This window comes from Mugil cephalus, chromosome 4, assembly GCF_022458985.1.
Source record: "Mugil cephalus isolate CIBA_MC_2020 chromosome 4, CIBA_Mcephalus_1.1, whole genome shotgun sequence".
Classification (NCBI taxonomy): domain Eukaryota; kingdom Metazoa; phylum Chordata; class Actinopteri; order Mugiliformes; family Mugilidae; genus Mugil; species Mugil cephalus.
This window is the reverse complement of record NC_061773.1, coordinates 11,317,406-11,337,243: the sequence shown is the minus strand read 5'-3', so window position 1 is coordinate 11,337,243 and position 19,838 is coordinate 11,317,406. Positions and strand designations below refer to the sequence as shown.

At 38.6% G+C, this 19,838-nt stretch overlaps 2 protein-coding genes across 3 annotated transcripts; one reads left to right on the top strand and one right to left on the bottom strand.

Moving 5' to 3' along the window:
• Positions 1 to 6,070: 6,070 nt before the first annotated feature.
• LOC125007414 lies at positions 6,071 to 12,351 on the bottom strand. 2 transcript variants are annotated; one of them, XM_047584241.1, is made up of 6 exons: positions 12,073 to 12,351; positions 11,770 to 11,918; positions 11,583 to 11,656; positions 6,833 to 6,934; positions 6,639 to 6,737; positions 6,071 to 6,485 (listed from the first exon to the last, which is right to left on the bottom strand). In XM_047584241.1, exons 1-6 carry the CDS (start codon positions 12,178 to 12,180, stop codon positions 6,316 to 6,318), a joined length of 702 nt encoding a protein of 233 aa, XP_047440197.1. In that variant the 5' UTR covers positions 12,181 to 12,351; the 3' UTR covers positions 6,071 to 6,315. The 2 variants fall into 2 exon arrangements, with proteins under 2 accessions (XP_047440197.1, XP_047440198.1); XM_047584242.1 differs by lacking the exons at positions 6,071 to 6,485; positions 6,639 to 6,737; positions 6,833 to 6,934 and adding exons at positions 10,472 to 10,886; positions 11,040 to 11,138; positions 11,234 to 11,335.
• Positions 12,352 to 12,549: 198 nt separating this feature from the next.
• nat8l2 (N-acetyltransferase 8-like 2) lies at positions 12,550 to 19,102 on the top strand. The gene is made up of 2 exons (XM_047584243.1): positions 12,550 to 14,522; positions 16,249 to 19,102. Exon 2 carries the CDS (start codon positions 16,260 to 16,262, stop codon positions 16,929 to 16,931), a length of 672 nt encoding a protein of 223 aa, XP_047440199.1. The 5' UTR covers positions 12,550 to 14,522; positions 16,249 to 16,259; the 3' UTR covers positions 16,932 to 19,102.
• Positions 19,103 to 19,838: the final 736 nt, after the last annotated feature.

The following is a 19,838-nucleotide window of genomic DNA, read 5'->3' as shown; positions in this document are numbered from 1 at the left end:
GATAAATGTTGGAGAAACTGTGGGCCACAAAGTGGAAATCTCACTCACATTTGCTGGTCTTGTCCAAAGTTGAGTACCTTTTGGAAGGAGATGTTAGACGTCCTGAGAGAAGTATTTCACCAAAATATCCCTAATGACCCGAGGGTAGTCCTCCTTGGTTCAACCCCAGAAGGTTTTGATGGAAGAGCCAAAAATCTCTCTTACAGATACTGTTGGGGGCTGCTATTAAGTGCATCACAATAAGATGGCTGAAACTGGAACCACCAACATACACTACTGGTCAAAAGTTTTAGAACGCCACACTTTTTCCATTTTTTTTTTTTTTTTTTTACTGAAAATTATTTTGTTTATTGTGTCATTAAACTCTGAAATGAGATCATAGAACAAATAAGCAATTTGAGAAAAAGAAATCATGGAATCAATTTGTAGACCAAAATGTATTCTAAACTTCTGGCTCATCAAAGTAGCCACCTTTGGCAGATATAGCAGCTGAACACAATCGGGGCATTCTTTCTACAATAGAAATCAAATATCCTTCAGAAAGTTCTCCCTGAGTCTGCTGCAGAAGTTCCCATAAATGTGTGGCACTTGTAGGTTGCTTGGCTTTCACTCTTCTGTCCAGTTCATCCCAAACTAGGTCGATGGGGTTTAAGTCTGGAGACTGTACAGGCCACTCCATGTTTTCAAGCTTACCATCTCGTTCTTTTTTCCCTGAGGTAGTTTTGGCATAGCTTGGACTTGTGTTTTGGGTCATTATCTTGCTGTAGGATGAACCTCTGACCAACTAGGCGCATACCAGAGGGTATTGCATGGCGCTGCAGAATGCTGTGGTAGCCGTTTTGGTTCAGGGCGGCGCTCACTCTGTACAAGTCACTGACCATGGATTCAGAAAAACAGCCCCAGACCATCACACTTATGCCTCCATGTTTGCCAGTTGATGTCACACACTGTAGAACCATCCTATTGCCTACTCGACGGCATACAGAACTCCTGCGTGATGAACCGAAGATTTGAAATTTCGATTCATCAGTCCATAATACCGTCTTCCAGTCTTCAGTAGTCCAATGGCGGTGTTTCGTGGCCCAGGAAAGCCTCTTTGTCTTATTCTGACATCTTAGCAATGGCTTTCTTGCTGCAACTCATCCTGTCAAACCTGCAGCTCAAAGTCTTCTCTTCACAGTTGAAACTAAGACTTGCTTGCCACGACTACTATTTAGCTGTGCTTGAAGCTGTTGTCCTGTGAGCCGCCCAAGCTATTAACTCTCAGAAACTTGTCCTCTGACTCAGTTGTGGCTTTCGGTCCGCCAGATCGCTTCCTGTCAGAGTTTCCCCCAGTCTCTGAGTGCCTTTTGATGGTGAAGAAAACTGTATTCACTTACATCTTGACTTTCTTTGCAATTTCCTTGTAGGAAAGACCTACATTTTGAAGTGTATTAGTTTTTATTTTATTTTAAGTGTTATGATGGCCTGTCTCTCTTCCATTGTTAACTGCCTTTTTCATGCCATTTTTGTAGCAACACACTACTTTCTGCAGTACAATACTGTTCACCTAATGCTCATGAGTGCCTGGTACCACAGTGTGTTCCAACACTGCTTTTATGCAGACAGAGGTATTTGAAACACCTGTAGGAATTAGTAGCACCAGCTTTCAAGGCTGATTCAACCTTCATTGCTGCAGAACAGCTTTAAATTATAAACCCACTTCATGTTCCCTGAAAAAGGCCTTTTTGTATAATTCTGAAATGTACATTATTTTTCAGTTTTGGGTAACCAAACCTTTTTTTTTTTTTACCTCTGGCTGTTCAGTGCTTGCATGACTTGAATTTTAAATAAACAACTGGAAAAGTGTAATGTAAAAATGTACCATTGTACTGTATGTATGGAATGGAAGATTTTAGTGAAATAAAATGTGAGTTGCAATAATAAATAAATAAATAATGTTATGACCGTAGTGGTCATAATTTGCATGTCTTGTTCTTTCTGTTGTGTTGTCCCTCCCTGTCCAGGGGGGGAGCTGTGTCCTTGTGTTTCCAGGATGGGCGCGTGCAGGTGGAGGCCGCTGATTGGAGGAAGTCCGGAGGCCGCGGATTCAAAAGTGGAGCCGACAACACACTCTCTCTCTCTCTCTCGCTGGTTCGCCTTTGGCAGCATTGCAAACCGCATCGCGACCTTCACCGACGCAATCCATACCGACCTTCTTGTGATTCTTGTGATTCATTTATGTTGCGGATGAGATCTGTTATCTCTCCTGTAAATATTGTAAATAGTAGAAATAGTTCGCAGTACCATATTAGTAGGGGTGAGTAGCCTTTTACTTTTGTCCATCTTTTCTCTTGTTTTGGTGTTAGGGAGTGAGGGTAGAAAACCTGTTGTTTTGTTGACTTCTTTTTCTTTTGGCTAGGCAAGTCAGTTTTCAAACCCAGCTCGTTTTGTTTATTGTTTTAGGTGATGCTCACCCCGAAGACTTTATGTTCGTTTGGGTAAATAAATCCCTTCGTTTTTGGACTGCATCTCTCCGTGTTCTGTATTACTTTACATGTTTATGTTATGTTAAGGTATCCCTAGGCCGGGGCATAACAATAAATAAAAACAATTAAAGTAGAGAAGATTATTACATTTTTGGTGGTATATTTTGCCTTTTAACAGAGAAAAAGAAATGTTGCACAGATGTGGTCAATTATGTTTTTTGGTGCAATGTTGTAATGTTATGTTATAAATATGGAAAGGTCCTGGTCCTTTGTCTACAGGTTTCACCAGCTTCGAACAGGTCAGTGGACACTGTGATGAGACTCAATTAGTGGAGTCTTTGCATGGCCCACCAGAGGGTGCTGCTGTGCAAAGGAGGATTAAACGCTTTTTAATTAAAGTTTTTGATTAAAGTTTTCCTGTGTCAAAAATGTTGTTGCGCATAAGTTGATGAACCTTGTCCCCAGTGAAATTTCCACAGTTTTTATTTGATGTACACAATTCCCTCTGTAGACCCTTTTTGTAGTGCGAATAGTTGCCTGATGCTGCGTTTCCGTTCCTGCTCGGTGGGGCACAGCCAAGATGGTTTCAAGTACTCACACAGAAAACTAGTTTATTATAGTTAAAACAAATCATTTATTTGGAAGTTGCTGAACGACTGAATCATAAGAGGGACATTTACTTTGTGAAATGAGGTAACAAATAAGAACAAAATATGTGAGTGAACTTAACTTAAAGCCTTTTAATGTATTTCAATGAATACTGGTGGTTCTCGGGTATTCCAAATATACTGGCAGGTCACTGCAGCTGTGACTTTGTTTGTTTGTCACAATCCATAGGCTTCAAAACATGTAAATAAAATGTAAAATAAACTTAAACTGAATTGTCAGTGCTCTCAAAGATGACTAGGTAGAGGTAAATGACAAGCCTTTTTTATGAAGTCAGTGCCCTTTGTGATCATGTCTTCTCTGCCGCAGACAAAACTGGAGAATGTGATGCAAAGAGTAATATAGATGGTCATAATACATGTGACCATGGTTTTAGTTTTTCCACACACAAATATGCAGAAGATATAGAGAATCTAACAGAAACTAGCAGAATTTTTGTTTTTTTCATTTGTTGCTTCAAGAAATTAATCATTTGGAGATCTCTGAGTTGGAAAAGTAAGTGAATCCTTGTTTTCTGATGTGACCCATTTGTACAGCAATAAAGGCAACTAAGCACCTCTGATAAGTGGTCTACAGTGGCTGGGTGTTCTAGCTCATTCCTCAACCACTAAATGTGTGTTGAGAGGTTTCGTTATATGTGTTTGCTCCAGGTCCTTCCACAAAATTTCTAATAGATTAAGATCATGACTTTGACTTTTCAATACCAAAACATTCAATTTGTTCTTCTTAAACCATTATTTTGGTCATTGTCTTGCTGCATGGCCTAGTTCCTCTTAAGTATCATGGACAGATGTACTGACATTTTCTTTTAGAATTTGTGGTAAATTCAGAACTCATTACAGATTAACGGGCCCAAACAAAGACATTACCACGTCTATGTTGAGAAACAACATGAGGTTCTGATGCTTGCAGGCATGATGAATGTTGCTTAACCTCTGAACATGAGCCTCTCATTTAAACCAAATAATTCTACTTTTGTCTCATCCATCTACAAAACATTTTCCGCCCTAGTGTTCTGGCTTACATGATGTTTAGAAAATTGCTGACAGGCAGAAAGGTTCTTTGTGAAAAGCAGTAGCTTTGTCTTTGCTACTCTGCCATGCCCTGATGGTGGATTCATGAACATTAATTAATGTGAGAGAACAATTTAAAACTGTAGCAGAGACCAATCTTTCCCACAGCAACCAGAAAGGACGGTTGGCTTGCCGTAACTGATGAACCCAAACCAAGGTGGTAAAAACGTCACCTCAGATGCATTCCAGGGGATTAAAGAACAATCTAAATCACTAATTCTGATCATTAATTAACTTCTTGGGACGTAAGCAACGTGGATAGTACTGTTCTCCTCCACAGATAAGAAAGAGACCTCTCAGCGCCTGGGACCACCTGGAGCGAGATAGCATCAGCAGGACCATAAAAAAGGAACATTCTTTAAGTGAGATCTCTCTGAACTCACTTTCTCAATCTCCAATGTATGACTAACCGTGATGTCCATGTTTTATGGACAATTCAATGTTTATGTTTACGTCATTGTAATAGTCTCTTAAAATGGTTAGTTTCAGTCCTTGTCCCAATTCTCTGGGCCAATTTATAAGGAAATTAAACAGAAATATCTATGAAGGTTGTCAGACATCCAGTCCGTGGTAACCATGCTTCTACTGCCATCTAGAGGTTAGCAATTTTCATCTTTTGTCCCGTTTACATGATGCTTAGTAACAGGTTAATTATATTACATTTAGAAAGTGCTTAGAATATTAATTAATCGTGTTTCTCTTTCCCTTTTTATTTAGTTTATTAGCTTCTTGTTAAATAGTCAAGACATAAGTTGGGAAGCCTTAGAAACTGATGTGGGGTGTAGTTGTCTTGTAATAATGCTATCATGTATAGGTCTACTGATTAACATTAGCAATAATGAAATGTTTATTTATGTAATGTAATGTTTAAGTGAATTATTGAAAACTGCATTTGCCATAACGGGAAGTGGATCGAACCTCTCACTTTTTAATTCCCTTTAGTTAGATAGATAGGAGCGTCGGTATGCAAATTACCTTGAGGCGAGGTTTCACCAAAACACGACCAAGGGTTTTATAAACCAGCACCCCTCCGGGAATAGTTTAGTGTTGTTAAGTGTTTGTTTTCAGTTTGCAGAAGTTTTGAGTTTTCAGTTGTTCTTGGTTCTTTGTACTTTACTTCTTTTGCACGATCAATCGATTAGTTCGGCGACAGTTTGCCTTTCTATCGGCCTCGAGAGCCCATCACAGCCGTTCTGTCCGAAGGCGAGACTCCCGCTGTAACCGGCACCGGGAATACCTCTGGACCTCAGAAGCTGTGAGTCTGGGCGCCACACAGAAAGTAGGCTCGTCTCTTCAACATTTGAATGAATTGGGTGCTCCATATGATTTAATAGAATCTCATTTCAATCCGTTTAGTCGATTAATTTAGGGAACTAATTTCTTTTTACATTCTCCATTTTTCTAGACCTCTTCTCGTTATCGTCAAATTCATTCATTCATTATCTGTGTGTTTTATGTCATATAATCTTTATTCCACCGTTGACCATTATTTCTTGTTTCACTCATTGTTGGATAAATCACACTTCACCTAAGCCGTGGTTCCCCCGGTCGAAACTGATCACTGGGAGAAATTAATCTCCAGATATGATGAGATTGATTATTTACTAATAATTAATATTGATCCATTAATGGATTCATTTTTACAGGATACCGTGTATTTCTGTAGGTGGTGCCCTTTCAACGAGTGCAGTTATTAGACTTAAATGTTTAGTAATTTGAATCCCCTACTATTACGCATCTGTTTTTTGAATGACCCTAACATAACCCTAGGCAGCGCTCTATATTTACACTTTGTGTTCACAATTACTTCCCCTAAGCTCTACACAGTCTCTGTTCAAAAACTGGATATTATATGACAAAATGTCCATTGCCATGTTGCATATTATTTAATCTAACGATATAACACAATGAACCAACAAAATGAACACACCAAATATGAAGGTACAATCCAAATTGTGATTGTTGTGTACATCAGAACCACGAGAATGACTGAGACTTGTTTTAGGATGAATTCAAAGGACATGTTCATTCACACCTGCAGAGATGCACACAAATGTGTATTGTAGACTTGCTGTATAAACAAGGTTCGGCATGCAAGTGATGACCATTTAACTGTCAGTGGCAAGAAGATCGGAAAAATAGGACAGGAGGACCTCAGTGAAACATTTGATTATGCTGTGACCTGTGCTTTTCAGTCTCTCATATATTTTGAGAAAGAAATGAAGGTCTGAAGCGTCATCATCATTGATATCGGTTTCGTTCTGGCAGTTTCCATAGTCTGTTAATGGAGATTAGAAGAAGTAAATTACAGAGAAAGTAAAAATATCAGCCACGTAAATAAGATTACCTCATGGGCATGTTCACAGACATTTAATAATGTCACATTCTGTACTAAATAAGTGGATATTTGAGAGTTATTTAATTTTCTCACCGAAATCAGTGTTAAAGGCCTGCGGCGCAGACCAGCCGAAACACTGTGCCTGCATCTCGAACTCCTTCAGCTCAGCATCGGTGATGACCTTTCTCCTACCTGGTGAAGATTCGACACATTTCAGATAAAAGCCCGGTGACGACATCGTATCATTTTAGCTAACTTTACTATATATATTGATCAGCTGTCCTTACTGAGGAAAAAAATACTGTCAATGACATCACTACTCTTTACAACGATGCAGTCAGGACAACTTGTGTGCAGCAGCACATCAGGGTCACCAGTTGGGATGCCCGCTGGAAACATGAGAAGAGAGCATAGAAATTCATCATTGAAACGGTGCAGAACTACACATTAAGATTAGAAGTCTATACACACAAATTTTCTACTGAGATTTATTCTGTAATCTGTTTCTCACAGGAGGAGAAAGAACAAGTATGTGAACAGGAAGTAAAACTTTAAACTAGTGATAAGCAGAAGCAGAGAAGCACAACAGTGCACACATTGCAGGGAAAAAAAATCTCTAATGTCTGAAACACTGAGATGAGACTCAATTAGTGGAGTCTTTGCATGGCCCACCAGAGGGTGCTGCTGTGCAAAGGAGGATTAAACGCTTTTTAATGAAAGTTTTTGATTAAAGTTTTCCTGTGTCAAAAATGTTGTTGCGCATAAGTTGATGAACCTTGTCCCCAGTGAAATTTCCACAGTTTTTATTTGATGTACACAATTCCCTCTGTAGACCCTTTTTGTAGTGCGAAAAGTTGCCTGATGCTGCGTTTCCGTTCCTGCTCGGTGGGGCACAGCCAAGATGGTTTCAAGTACTCACACAGAAAACTAGTTTATTCTAGTTAAAACAAATCATTTATTTGGAAGTTGCTGAACGACTGAATCATAAGAGGGACATTTACTTTGTGAAACGAGGCAACAAATAAGAACAAAATATGTGAGTGAACTTAACTTAAAGCCTTTTAATGTATTTTAATGAATACTGGTGGTTCTCAGGTATTCCAAATATACTGGCAGGTCACTGCAGCTGTGACTTTGTTTGTTTGTCACAATCCATAGGCTTCAAAACATGTAAATAACATGTAAAATAAACTTAAGCTGAATTGTCAGTGCTCTCAAAGATGACTAGGTGGAGGTAAATGACAAGCCTTTTTTATGAAGTCAGTGCCCTTCGTGATCATGTCTTCTCTGCCGCAGACAAAACTGGAGAATGTGATGCAAAGAGTAATATAGATGGTCATAATACATGTGACCATGGTTTTAGTTTTTCCACACACAAATATGCAGAAGATATAGAGAATCTAACAGAAACTAGCAGAATTTTTGTTTTTTCATTTGTTTATTCAAGAAATTAATCATTTGGAGATCTCTGTGAGTTGGAAAAGTAAGTGAACCCTTGTTTTCTGACGTGACCCATTTGTACAGCAATAAAGGCAACTAAGCACCTCTGATAAGTGGTCTACAGTGGCTGGGTGTTTTAGCTCATTCCTCAACCACTAAATGTGTGTTGAGAGGTTTCGTTATATGTGTTTGCTCCAGGTCCTTCCGCAAAATTTCTAATAGATTAAGATCATGACTTTGACTTTTCAATAACCAAAACATTCAATTTGTTCTTCTTAAACTATTATTTTGGTCATTGTCTTGTTGCATGGCCTAGTTCCTCTTAAGTATCATGGACAGATGTACTGACATTTTCTTTTAGAATTTGTGGTAAATTCAAAACTCATTACAGATTAACGGGCCCAAACAAAGACATTACCACGTCTATGTTGAGAAACAACATGAGGTTCTGATGCTTGCAGGCATGATGAATGTTGCTTAACCTCTGAACATGAGCCTCTCATTTAAACCAAATAATTCTACTTTTGTCTCATCCATCTACAAAACATTTTCCGCCCTAGTCTTCTGGCTTACATGATGTTTAGAAAATTGCTGACAGGCAGAAAGGTTCTTTGTGAAAAGCAGTAGCTTTGTCTTTGCTACTCTGCCATGCCCTGATGGTGGATTCATGAGCATTAATTAATGTGAGAGAACAACTTAAAACTGTAGCAGAGACCAATCTTTCCCACAGCAACCAGAAAGGACGGTTGGCTTGCCGTAACTGATGAACCCAAACCAAGGTGGTAAAAACGTCACCTCAGATGCATTCCAGGGGCTTAAAGAACAATCTAAATCACTAATTCTGATCATTAATTAACTTCTTGGGACGTAAGCAACGTGGATAGTACTGTTCTCCTCCACAGATAAGAAAGAGACCTCTCAGCGCCTGGGACCACCTGGAGCGAGATAGCATCAGCAGGACCATAAAAAAGGAACATTCTTTAAGTGAGATCTCTCTGAACTCACTTTCTCAATCTCCAATGTATGACTAACCGTGATGTCCATGTTTTATGGACAATTCAATGTTTATGTTTACGTCATTGTAATAGTCTCTTAAAATGGTTAGTTTCAGTCCTTGTCCCAATTCTCTGGGCCAATTTATAAGGAAATTAAACAGGAATATCTATGAAGGTTGTCAGACATCCAGTCCGTGGTAACCATGCTTCTACTGCCATCTAGAGGTTAGGAATTTTCATCTTTTGTCCCGTTCACATGATGCTTAGTAACAGGTTAATTATATTACATTTAGAAAGTGCTTAGAATATTAATTAATCGTGTTTCTCTTTCCCTTTTTATTTAGTTTATTAGCTTCTTGTTAAATAGTCAAGACATAAGTTGGGAAGCCTTAGAAACTGATGTGGGGTGTAGTTGTCTTGTAATAATGCTATCATGTATAGGTCTACTGATTAACATTAGCAATAATGAAATGTTTATTTATGTAATGTAATGTTTAAGTGAATTATTGAAAACTGCATTTGCCATAACGGGAAGTGGATCGAACCTCTCACTTTTTAATTCCCTTTAGTTAGATAGATAGGAGCGTCGGTATGCAAATTACCTTGAGGCGAGGTTTCACCAAAACACGACCAAGGGTTTTATAAACCAGCACCCCTCCGGGAATAGTTTAGTGTTGTTAAGTGTTTGTTTTCAGTTTGCAGAAGTTTTGAGTTTTCAGTTGTTCTTGGTTCTTTGTACTTTACTTCTTTTGCACGATCAATCGATTAGTTCGGCGACAGTTTGCCTTTCTATCGGGCTCCATCACAGCCGTTCTGTCTGAAGGCGAGACTCCCGCTGTAACCGGCACCGGAAATACCTCTGGACCTCAGAAGCTGTGAGTCTGGGCGCCACACAGAAAGTAGGCTCGTCTCTTCAACATTTGAATGAATTGGGTGCTCCATATGATTTAATAGAATCTCATTTCAATCCGTTTAGTTGATTAATTTAGGGAACTAATTTCTTTTTACATTCTCCATTTTTCTAGACCCCTCCCCGTTATCGTCAAATTCATTCATTCATTATCTGTGTGTTTTATGTCATATAATCTTTATTCCAGCGTTGACCATTATTTCTTGTTTCACTCATTGTTGGATAAATCAGACACTTCACCTAAGCCGTGGTTCCCCCGGTCGAAACTGATCACTGGGAGAAATCTCCAGAATCTCCAGATATGATGAGATTGATTATTTACTAATAATTAATATTGATCCATTAATGGATTCATTTTTACAGGATACCGTGTATTTCTGTAGGTGGTGCCCTTTCAACGAGTGCAGTTATTAGACTTAAATGTTTAGTAATTTGAATCCCCTACTATTACGCATCTTGATTTTTGAATGACCCTAACATAACCCTAGGCAGCGCTCTATATTTACACTTTGTGTTCACAATTACTTCCCCTAAGCTCTACACAGTCTCTGTTCAAAAACTGGATATTATATGACAAAATGTCCATTGCCATGTTGCATATTATTTAATCTAACGATATAACACAATGAACCAACAAAATGAACACACCAAATATGAAGGTACAATCCAAATTGTGATTGTTGTGTACATCAGAACCACGAGAATGACTGAGACTTGTTTTAGGATGAATTCAAAGGACATGTTCATTCACACCTGCAGAGATGCACACAAATGTGTATTGTAGACTTGCTGTATAAACAAGGTTCGGCATGCAAGTGATGACCATTTAACTGTCAGTGGCAAGAAGATCGGAAAAATAGGACAGGAGGACCTCAGTGAAACATTTGATTATGCTGTGACCTGTGCTTCTCAGTCTCTCATATATTTTGAGAAAGAATTGAAGGTCTGAAGCGTCATCATCATTGATATCAGTTTCGTTCTGGCAGTTTCCATAGTCTGTTAATGGAGATTAGAAGAAGTAAATTACAGAGAAAGTAAAAATATCAGCCACGTAAATAAGATTACCTCATGGGCATGTTCACAGACATTTAATAATGTCACATTCTGTACTAAATAAGTGGATATTTGAGAGTTATTTAATTTTCTCACCGAAATCAGTGTTAAAGGCCTGCGGCGCAGACCAGCCGAAACACTGTGCCTGCATCTCGAACTCCTTCAGCTCAGCATCGGTGATGACCTTTCTCCTACCTGGTGAAGATTCGACACATTTCAGATAAAAGCCCGGTGACGACATCGTATCATTTTAGCTAACTTTACTATATATATTGATCAGCTGTCCTTACTGAGGAAAAAAATACTGTCAATGACATCACTACTCTTTACAACGATGCAGTCAGGACAACTCGTGTGCAGCAGCACATCAGGGTCACCAGTTGGGATGCCCGCTGGAAACATGAGAAGAGAGCATAGAAATTCATCATTGAAATGGTGCAGAACTACACATTAAGATTAGAAGTCTATACACACAATTTTTCTACTGAGATTTATTCTGTAATCTGTTTCTCACAGGAGGAGAAAGAACAAGTATGTGAACAGGAAGTAAAACTTTAAACTAGTGATAAGCAGAAGCAGAGAAGCACAACAGTGCACACATTGCAGGAAAAAAAAATCTCTAATGTCTGAAATTCTTACTGTCTATGTCGACATCCATCATGCGGTTTTTCTCATAGAAACTGAATAGGGTTTCATTGATGCAGTAATCGAATCTGTAAAGCATTTATTAAAGACTTAACACCTGAAAGACGAACAAATACTCAGATACACTGAAACTTTTTACTTTTTTTTTAATGCTAATAATTTTTCAAAACCCATTTCTTACATTTTAATGTTCATGGTGCTACTGTAGATATTCGGTGTGTTCATAGAGGCAATGTACTCTGAGATACTTGGCCAAAATAACCCATTAATAAGTGTTGTAGCCAAACAGACTTTTCCTGCGAAAGCAATGTAGTACCACCTCCCAGTCAACTGAAATGAAAGAAGAGAGTATTGCTGATGTAATATTTCCCCCTTAACACATCTCAAAAAGAAATGTCGCACAAGTAAGGTCAACAGGTTCAAATTTGTCTGATTAAGCTGTTTAAAAAGTTGCTGTGTTAGTTATAAATAGAAAGAGACTTACATCTGGACCTTGGTCTACAGGCTTCACCAGCTTCTCACAGGTCAGTGGCGCAGGCCGGCACACTGAGACGAGACTCAACACGACAACAGCAACGCACAACTTCTTCATTGTTGCTCGGTGAGGTATTCCCTGTTCCCGCTCTGTCTCTTCTTAGCTCAGTCCTTTATTAAAATCACTGACCAATTATTCCTCTCCCACATCTACCCACCCCTGTCTAAGAGACGACCGCAAACAAGCCGGTGACATTCTGCAAAGCTTCGATATTTACTCGTCAAACACTCTTCTGCCAACAAACCTTACAAACAGAGTTGAGTAAAGGGGCGTCCAGAAACTTTCCTGTAGACCTGGATGTTTTCAGAAATCACTCAGTAAACTTGTGTGTTTTTCAAAGCAAGCTTATGTATCTTTGAGCAATGTTGTACGAAATAAATCAGGTCAAATGTGAGAAAGCTGTGGTTTCACAGTAGACTATTTTTTATGCAACTCGACCTAGAAATCACAAGTGTAAATAATTTTGTTGTACTTTGTTCTTTAGGGCTTGTATTTTCAGTTGAGCCTATCTCATTGGTTTGCTTGTAGTTATATATAACCCCCAACACCACTTTTACTTCCTCGCTAAATGACACTTAGTATTGTTCTTAAATTTCTGCTGGTTGAATCTTGTAATGTTGTCAGGCCTTCTTTGGAAAAACTAACTAGGCCTTTTGGCTCATTCGAGGACTTCTGCCTATGTCACATAAACTAATGTTGAATGTTAAAAAGCTACTAAAAAAACGATCATACTATCAAAAGCATGCAAGCCACATGGATCAGATGTTCCATTTCCCTTTCAGCAAGCTCTGGGATTAATGAATGAAGCCAAAAAAACTGCTAAAAACTGCCAAAGAGTCCATATTTAAAGCAGAATTAAAAATCTAAAAGCTATAAATTGGTAGAAAAACCTGTTTTAGTCTGTAGCTAATTCTTCCATTCACAACAATAGTAGAGAGGATGCCAAGATTCAGGTTCAAAACATATGGGTGATGTCACAAAGAGTTTTCCCATTTTTACACACAGTCACAAGCCATCATAAATGATGTGTGTTCATTAATAATAAGATCATTTTAAAATATTGCGTCCATGTAGGTGTTGACTAAGTAAATAATAAATAAATCATATAAAAGAAAGTATTTAATACGAGTATGCTGTGTTTGAATCTGTCATTTCTTATAATGTGTCGTGGCTCTTGATGCAATCATATTAATGTATAAGAATCTGTGTTACGTATACATCCTCAATAGCATTGTCTTTGTGTACCTTTGTCACTGGAGATAATCTGGAGAGTTTTGTGCAGGTCTCAAAAATAACTGACATCTGGGCAGAGGTCAATAAATGATGACATATATCGCCACCTAGTGTAGAGGAGGAGGACATGTTCCCATGAGTTATTTGATTTTTATCCGCTGCATGTAAACTGGGACAAGGACTGTAGTCAGGAAGTCGAATTTTGAGCTTAGCTCGATTCAGCTCTGCATGTAAACGCACTGGGTGTTGTTCTTGGTTCTGAAACAACGGTAGGGATCCATTATAGACAGCGGCTGTCATAATATTCAACTGCACCCCAAATCAGGTCAGAGTCTATTTGCAGAGGAACTGAAATCAATCTGGAGACTTGACCAGAGACATATGTAAAGCTGCTCCCCCTACATGATGGTGTGTATTTGCATATAGAACACAAAGTAAGATTGTATCTAGATAGCTGACTAGAGACATATGGTATGTCGATATGCATTTAATGCCAGGCCGGCCTAACAACAAACGCTTGCCCCTGGACCGTCTGGGACATTAAACCAGCCACGTTGGAGACAGTTACTTTTATAGGTTGCCTTGTGGGTCAGCTTCTTCCAGTGTTGTACTTTGAGCCAACATAAATATGATATAGGCCGTAAAGATCACCTTTTTGTGAACTGTAACCGGTTTGAAAGTTAACTTTCACGCGAGTTTTTATGTTTTCAGCCGCTAACGTTGATTGGACTTTGCGTTTCCTCTTATATCAGCTCACTTTGGTTCTGAAACAGCAGTAGTGATCCACTAGAGACAGCGCCTGTGCAGCACCCCAAATTATATCAGTGTTTATTTGCAGACACAAAACTGAGATTGTATTTGGAGAGCCAGCTGACATACGTGGAAACTGAATGCAATCGTTAACGTAGGATCCTCGGGGGCCTTACAGCGAACGTTTGCCCCGGGAACATCTGTGAAGAATTCCGGCCATGCTACATTTATTACAAAGGCGTCCGTGGACCACATTGTGGTTCAGCTTCTTCCGCTGTTGTACTTTGACCCGACATAATATATGACATAGACTGTAATAATCGCATGCCTGTCGACTAGTGTAAACTGACGTTTACACTAGTTCTTGTCTTTCGAGCCGCTGACGTCGATCGGACCTGTTCCTAGTCAAACCGAAGGTAAAAGAGCGTCGACATTAAGTAAACGGTGGTAGACTGTAGAAGACCGATGAGTTGTGTAACAGTGTTTTTGGTTAGTTGGATTGCTTTTAGGTCGGCCCCTGGCACACGGACAGACTTCTGCTGAAGTAAAGTTAATACCGCTAACACCGAGTTTATTGCAACGTTAGCTCAGTGACCGCAGTCCCGGACATGGGTCGGGTTAACGCATCATGTTTGATAAAACCATGGCGTTATTTTAGTTTGTTTGACAAAATTGTGACTGTCGTGATCACGTATAACCTCGGCCAATTTACAGGACCCTGTAAAAGAAGAGAAAGTATTCAGATTAATGTAATAAATACTACATTAGATGTGAAAAGGCCTGCACTGACTCCGAGTGTATTGAGGCTAAGTGTCAAAATTCAAAGTAGCCCATCCACGCCAGATATATAGATATACTATTACACATATATTAACACATTCATTTTACTGAATCATGTCGAATTAACACATTTTGATGAAGTCCACATCTTTTCATGCATGGATAATAATAACAATAACAATAAAACCTAACTTTAATCAAACGAGTCAGTTAATCTTCAGTATAAATTCATAATCGTTGTCAGTCTCTTTAATCCTTCCTTACTCATTGTATTTCATAAGCACTACATGTGACTGATATAATAAATGAACAGTATTTAAAAGAGGAGCAGCACATTTTTACATCCGAGAAGCTGAAATCAGGATAACTTTTTATAGGGAAAACCTAACTTAGGATCAAAATACTCATTCAATTAAGTGAAATCTACTTCTACTGTTAGTCAGTTTCTCGTACCAAAGCATTAAAAATTAAAACGCATTTACTACATTTTGTTCTGTCAAGTAATTAGCAACTGCCACTTAAATACATCACAATAAAGTAAAATGTGCAATATTTCCCTCACAACCACAGTGCAACAGAAGTGACATTAAAACAAAATTCTCAAATAAAGTACGAGTACCTGCAAAAGTGGGTCTGTTTCATGTTGTTGAGAAGTTGAATAAGTGAGTGAGTTACCAAGCTTGTTGACTGTCACTGAGTTAATGTTTGAAAGACGAGAGTGGAACTCACAGAAGATGTCGATGTGACGCTCAAAAGGCAAAACAAATGTCACAAATAGTTATACAATGATTCATTTGTTTACCTGCTCATTTAAGGCACTGATGGGTTTGCTGTTGTGTCGGAAGTTGCGTCAGAAAATCGAAAGTAATGCTCATATTACCCTTGTATGAAATGCAAATCCTCACATTAGACAATCTGGAAATAGGAAATAGTTGGTGGTTTTGCTTTATAAAGGACTTAAATACCTTCTAAATTATTACAGTAATCATTCAGATATTGAGTTATGATCAAAAACATTGTCTCATTATAAATAATGGCCTAATGTTTGCAATGAAATAAGTACATTGTTAAACCTCTACTATGTAAACACAGTCATCTCCGGCTGTTTTCCTCTGCAGATCTCATTAAATGTTTGTAAGTCTGCAAACATGTCTTGTAATAATTGTGAAATGTGGTTGAAATGAATATCACAGTGGTAAAACATGTATGTTTCCAAGCTCATATTTCATGGTGTATGTACAGTACAGTAGGTATAGAGAACATATTCATTACCACTCAACACAATTAATGCCTCTTCTTTAAGTAATAACCAAAGATTTCTGATTTTATTTTATTTATTTTTTTCTTTAATTTTCCCTTTAGCTCCTGTGATCATGCAGCTGGTCATCCGCCGATACCGTCCCTCAGACAAGGACACGGTGCAGAACCTGTTCAGCTTCGGCATCCGGGAGCACATCCGTCCGTGTTTTCACAATGCTATGAGCAGCCCTCTCTACCTCGCCATCACCCTGGTCCTGTGTGCCGCTGGCTACCTCCTCGGCTCGACGTTGGGGGCTGCACTGCTACCGGCAGCCTGGGTGGGCCTTGTCTACTACTGCTGTCACCAGTTGTACGCCAGCTTCGTCAGTGGGAAGCTTCAGACAGATATGCGGGACATCCCCGCGCACTATCTGACCAGACCGGACGACTGTTTCTGGGTGGCTGAGGCTGAGGTTGACGGGAGGGCGCAGATCGTCGGTATGGTGGCTGTAGTCTGCAAACACAGTGGCAAAGAGAAGTACGGCGAACTGTTCCGAATGTCCATCTCACCGCAGTGCAGGCGGCTGGGCCTGGGCTCCAAGTTGGCTCATGTCGTCATCAATTTCTGTAAGGACCGAGGCTTCTCCAAGGTGATGCTGGAGACTAGCTCCGCCCAGACAGCTGCCATGGCCCTGTACAGCAAACTGGGTTTCAGACATGTGCTCAGCCACACCAACACAGTGTCTTACAGTTGGATTGTTTATCTGGCCAGGGCTGCGGTTATTAGGATGGAAAAACACCTTTAAACGTAAAATGACCTCAATCAGCTGCTCGGATGTTCCCGTTCTGTGCCTCTTTTACAGACAGAAATCATTACGTCTATGTTTTACAACAACACAGTTTTTTTTTAGTTGTGAATAGAGATCGACCGATATGGATTTTGTTAGGGCCGATACCGATTTTGTTACATCAGCCTTGGCCGATGCCCGATATGTGCTGCTTTCTCAACCGATATTTGGAGCCGATACTGCTTTTTCTCCCAGTAAAAAACTCAAAGAACATGTAAGACTCTTAGGCATACAAAATAAACAGGTGTAAAGAAGTAGAGCACAAGCATATGTGTGTATATATACATATACACACACACACACATATATATATAGGCGAAAGCACCCGCATATCGGCCGATGCCAATACCACTAAAAACCACAAATATCAGCCGATATATCAGTCGATCTCTAGCTGTGAACTAAGAGAAGACATTCAGATAAACTCGTATTTGGTAAATGTGACATGCTGCTGCTTCTATAAGTGCTCTGGACCAAGATTCACTGACTGTTGATTGTTGTTCTGTATATCTGCTTTTATGAATATTAGTTTCAAGTGCTGTTGTTTCATTCCACATATAATGATGACTGTTATTAAGAAACATGCCTTTTTTTTTTTAGATACAGACACACCAAACCTACATCACATATCCACCAGCAGTAAACTCTGACTTGACATTAGATCAAGTTAGCTGTATGTGCCAGCAGGTACCAGCAGGTGGCAGTAGTCCATGTTCGTAGTTCAAATGAGGAAACGTCATGTTGATCCGCTGGTCTAAATTCACTCTTTCTAGATGATCATGATGCTGTGATTTTTTTAATATTTTTATATTTTTTTGAATGTTTGGATGAGATTAAGATGTAAAACAGGAAGAGCCTTGCTTGTGTGTCCTTTGAACCTTTTTCTTTCGTTCATCACCTCATTTTCTCATCTCTTGCACTAGTTCACAAAGCTGAGCAGCCAGTCAGACAGCTGTCTCTGACCGACTTGTTGCCATGAGAATTTCAACTTGTCAAATAGTCTGAAAAGCTAATGACAGAGGTACGATTAACGGCAGCAGTTGTGGTGGAACTGGAAAACTGAAGAACAACCAGGCATCCGTTTGGTGCGTTACAACTCTTTAAAAGGCCAGTACACTCACACAGGTGCAGACTTCACATAATGTTGCTGGTATATTGGAAATTTTACTACTTACTAATTCAGAATAATATAATAATGATATAACTAATAATTGTAATAAATCAAAATAGAAAGAAAATTTAATGGCTGCTATGGTGTATAATTTACATTGTTTTTTTTTTCACTACAGAGTTTGATGTGTGCCAGTTAAAAATACAGACCACTTTCAGCTTCTTTTCCCTTAAATTACAGTTTAATTACTTTTAGCAATAGACTGATGGCTGATGCATGTTAGCCTGCGTCCAGTCTTTGTAGCACAAAGTCAAAAGTACCATAAAAACTCACCTTTCACACAAGCACAACGTATATATTAATATGAATGTGGAAGCTGCTCGTTAAGGTAATTGTAGTTGTGCAGATCTACGTTGTAACTACAATCTTAACAAATCTATAAGATTGAAGATGAAATAACCTTGCACCCAAACAGATGAAACAAACCCAACGGAAATGTCAGAGGGGTAAATCGTATTGAAGAAAATCAATGGAGCAATTAGTTTTACTGACTAAATAACTACGATATGTCATACATTTAAAGCTGTAAGAAACAACAAACCAAAGGATGTTTCACTCCACACGACACATGTTGGATTTTGTCAAAAAATATTTTTAAAGGTCTTATTTTTTTGAACATGAAAGATAAATTTAAAGACAAAGCTTATACCTCACGTTGGATTTTATGTTTTTTTGTTTGATTGTTTGTTGGTATGTTTTTACACACGTCTGTTTATGTTTAGTGTGGATCTGGAAATACAACCTATACCTCATATTTGATTTAAAGCAGCATTGCATTTTATATTGTGATTATTATGATCACGATAATATTACGATATTGAAATTAATTGATGTGTCTGATGTGATTGTTCTGCATCTTACTTTAAGAAATGTGTATAAAATGCTGCTTGGGGAAATCATTAAATTAGATTTTAAATTGTGTGCCGACATCCTTTATTAAAAGGTCTTACTAACAGCACGAACAATGACTCTCTTCTATTCAGTGTGTCTCGTTAAGCCATGACAGTGTGACGTTTGAGCCACTCCGTGCATCTGTGCAATAGCAGGATCCTGAAACTGACACAGAGAGAATTTAACCACTTGTACTTCTAATTCAATCTGACAATATCACGTTCATTATGAATTAAATGTATTTTTAACAGCCTTCACTTATCTTTACAATTTACACACATGTTTGTGAATTGTATACCACTCTGCCAGTTTGGTACTAAGTGTGCTATAAAATTGGGAGTCAATATTTTGGTTAAAATCACATAAATCCAACTTTTCACACTTTTCCAAACTGCTTTAATTTCATTCAAGATTGTAAATAATCGATTTATATAGATGGTTGTTAGCGATGAGCACCAGAGGGCGCTGTTTATCTATGTTACACTGAAACCACCATTCAAGTGTTCCTGTAGTGTTGTGTTTACAACATATGGTCATTTAGTTTGTACCAGTAATTTATTCGAGCATAAACAGACTTTAAGGGTTTCACTTGAGTATATTGCTGCATTTAGTTATAGTTATGTTGGATAATTATAGTTTACCTACATATCACATATCAGTGTGTAAGAGATTATGGACTTTTGTGTAATGATTATGTGTAATTATGCTTAATTATGTTGTTTCTAGTGTTATAATGTTACTGATCTTGTGGTATTTTACCAGTAAGAGATCTTCTTTCATATTCTGCCTTTCATGCTCTAATC

Bases quoted from the DNA above. Each gene is read 5' to 3' on its own strand.
- nat8l2 (XM_047584243.1), top strand. From the start codon at position 16,260: ATGCAGCTGGTCATCCGCCGATACCGTCCCTCAGACAAGGACACGGTG.
- LOC125007414 (XM_047584241.1), bottom strand. From the start codon at position 12,180: ATGAAGAAGTTGTGCGTTGCTGTTGTCGTGTTGAGTCTCGTCTCAGTG. The intron at 11,657-11,769 runs GTAAGAAATGGG...AATGCTTTACAG, and splicing joins AGCACCATGAACATTAAAAT to ATTCGATTACTGCATCAATG. The intron at 6,738-6,832 runs GTAAGGACAGCT...AATCTTCACCAG, and splicing joins TGACAGTATTTTTTTCCTCA to GTAGGAGAAAGGTCATCACC.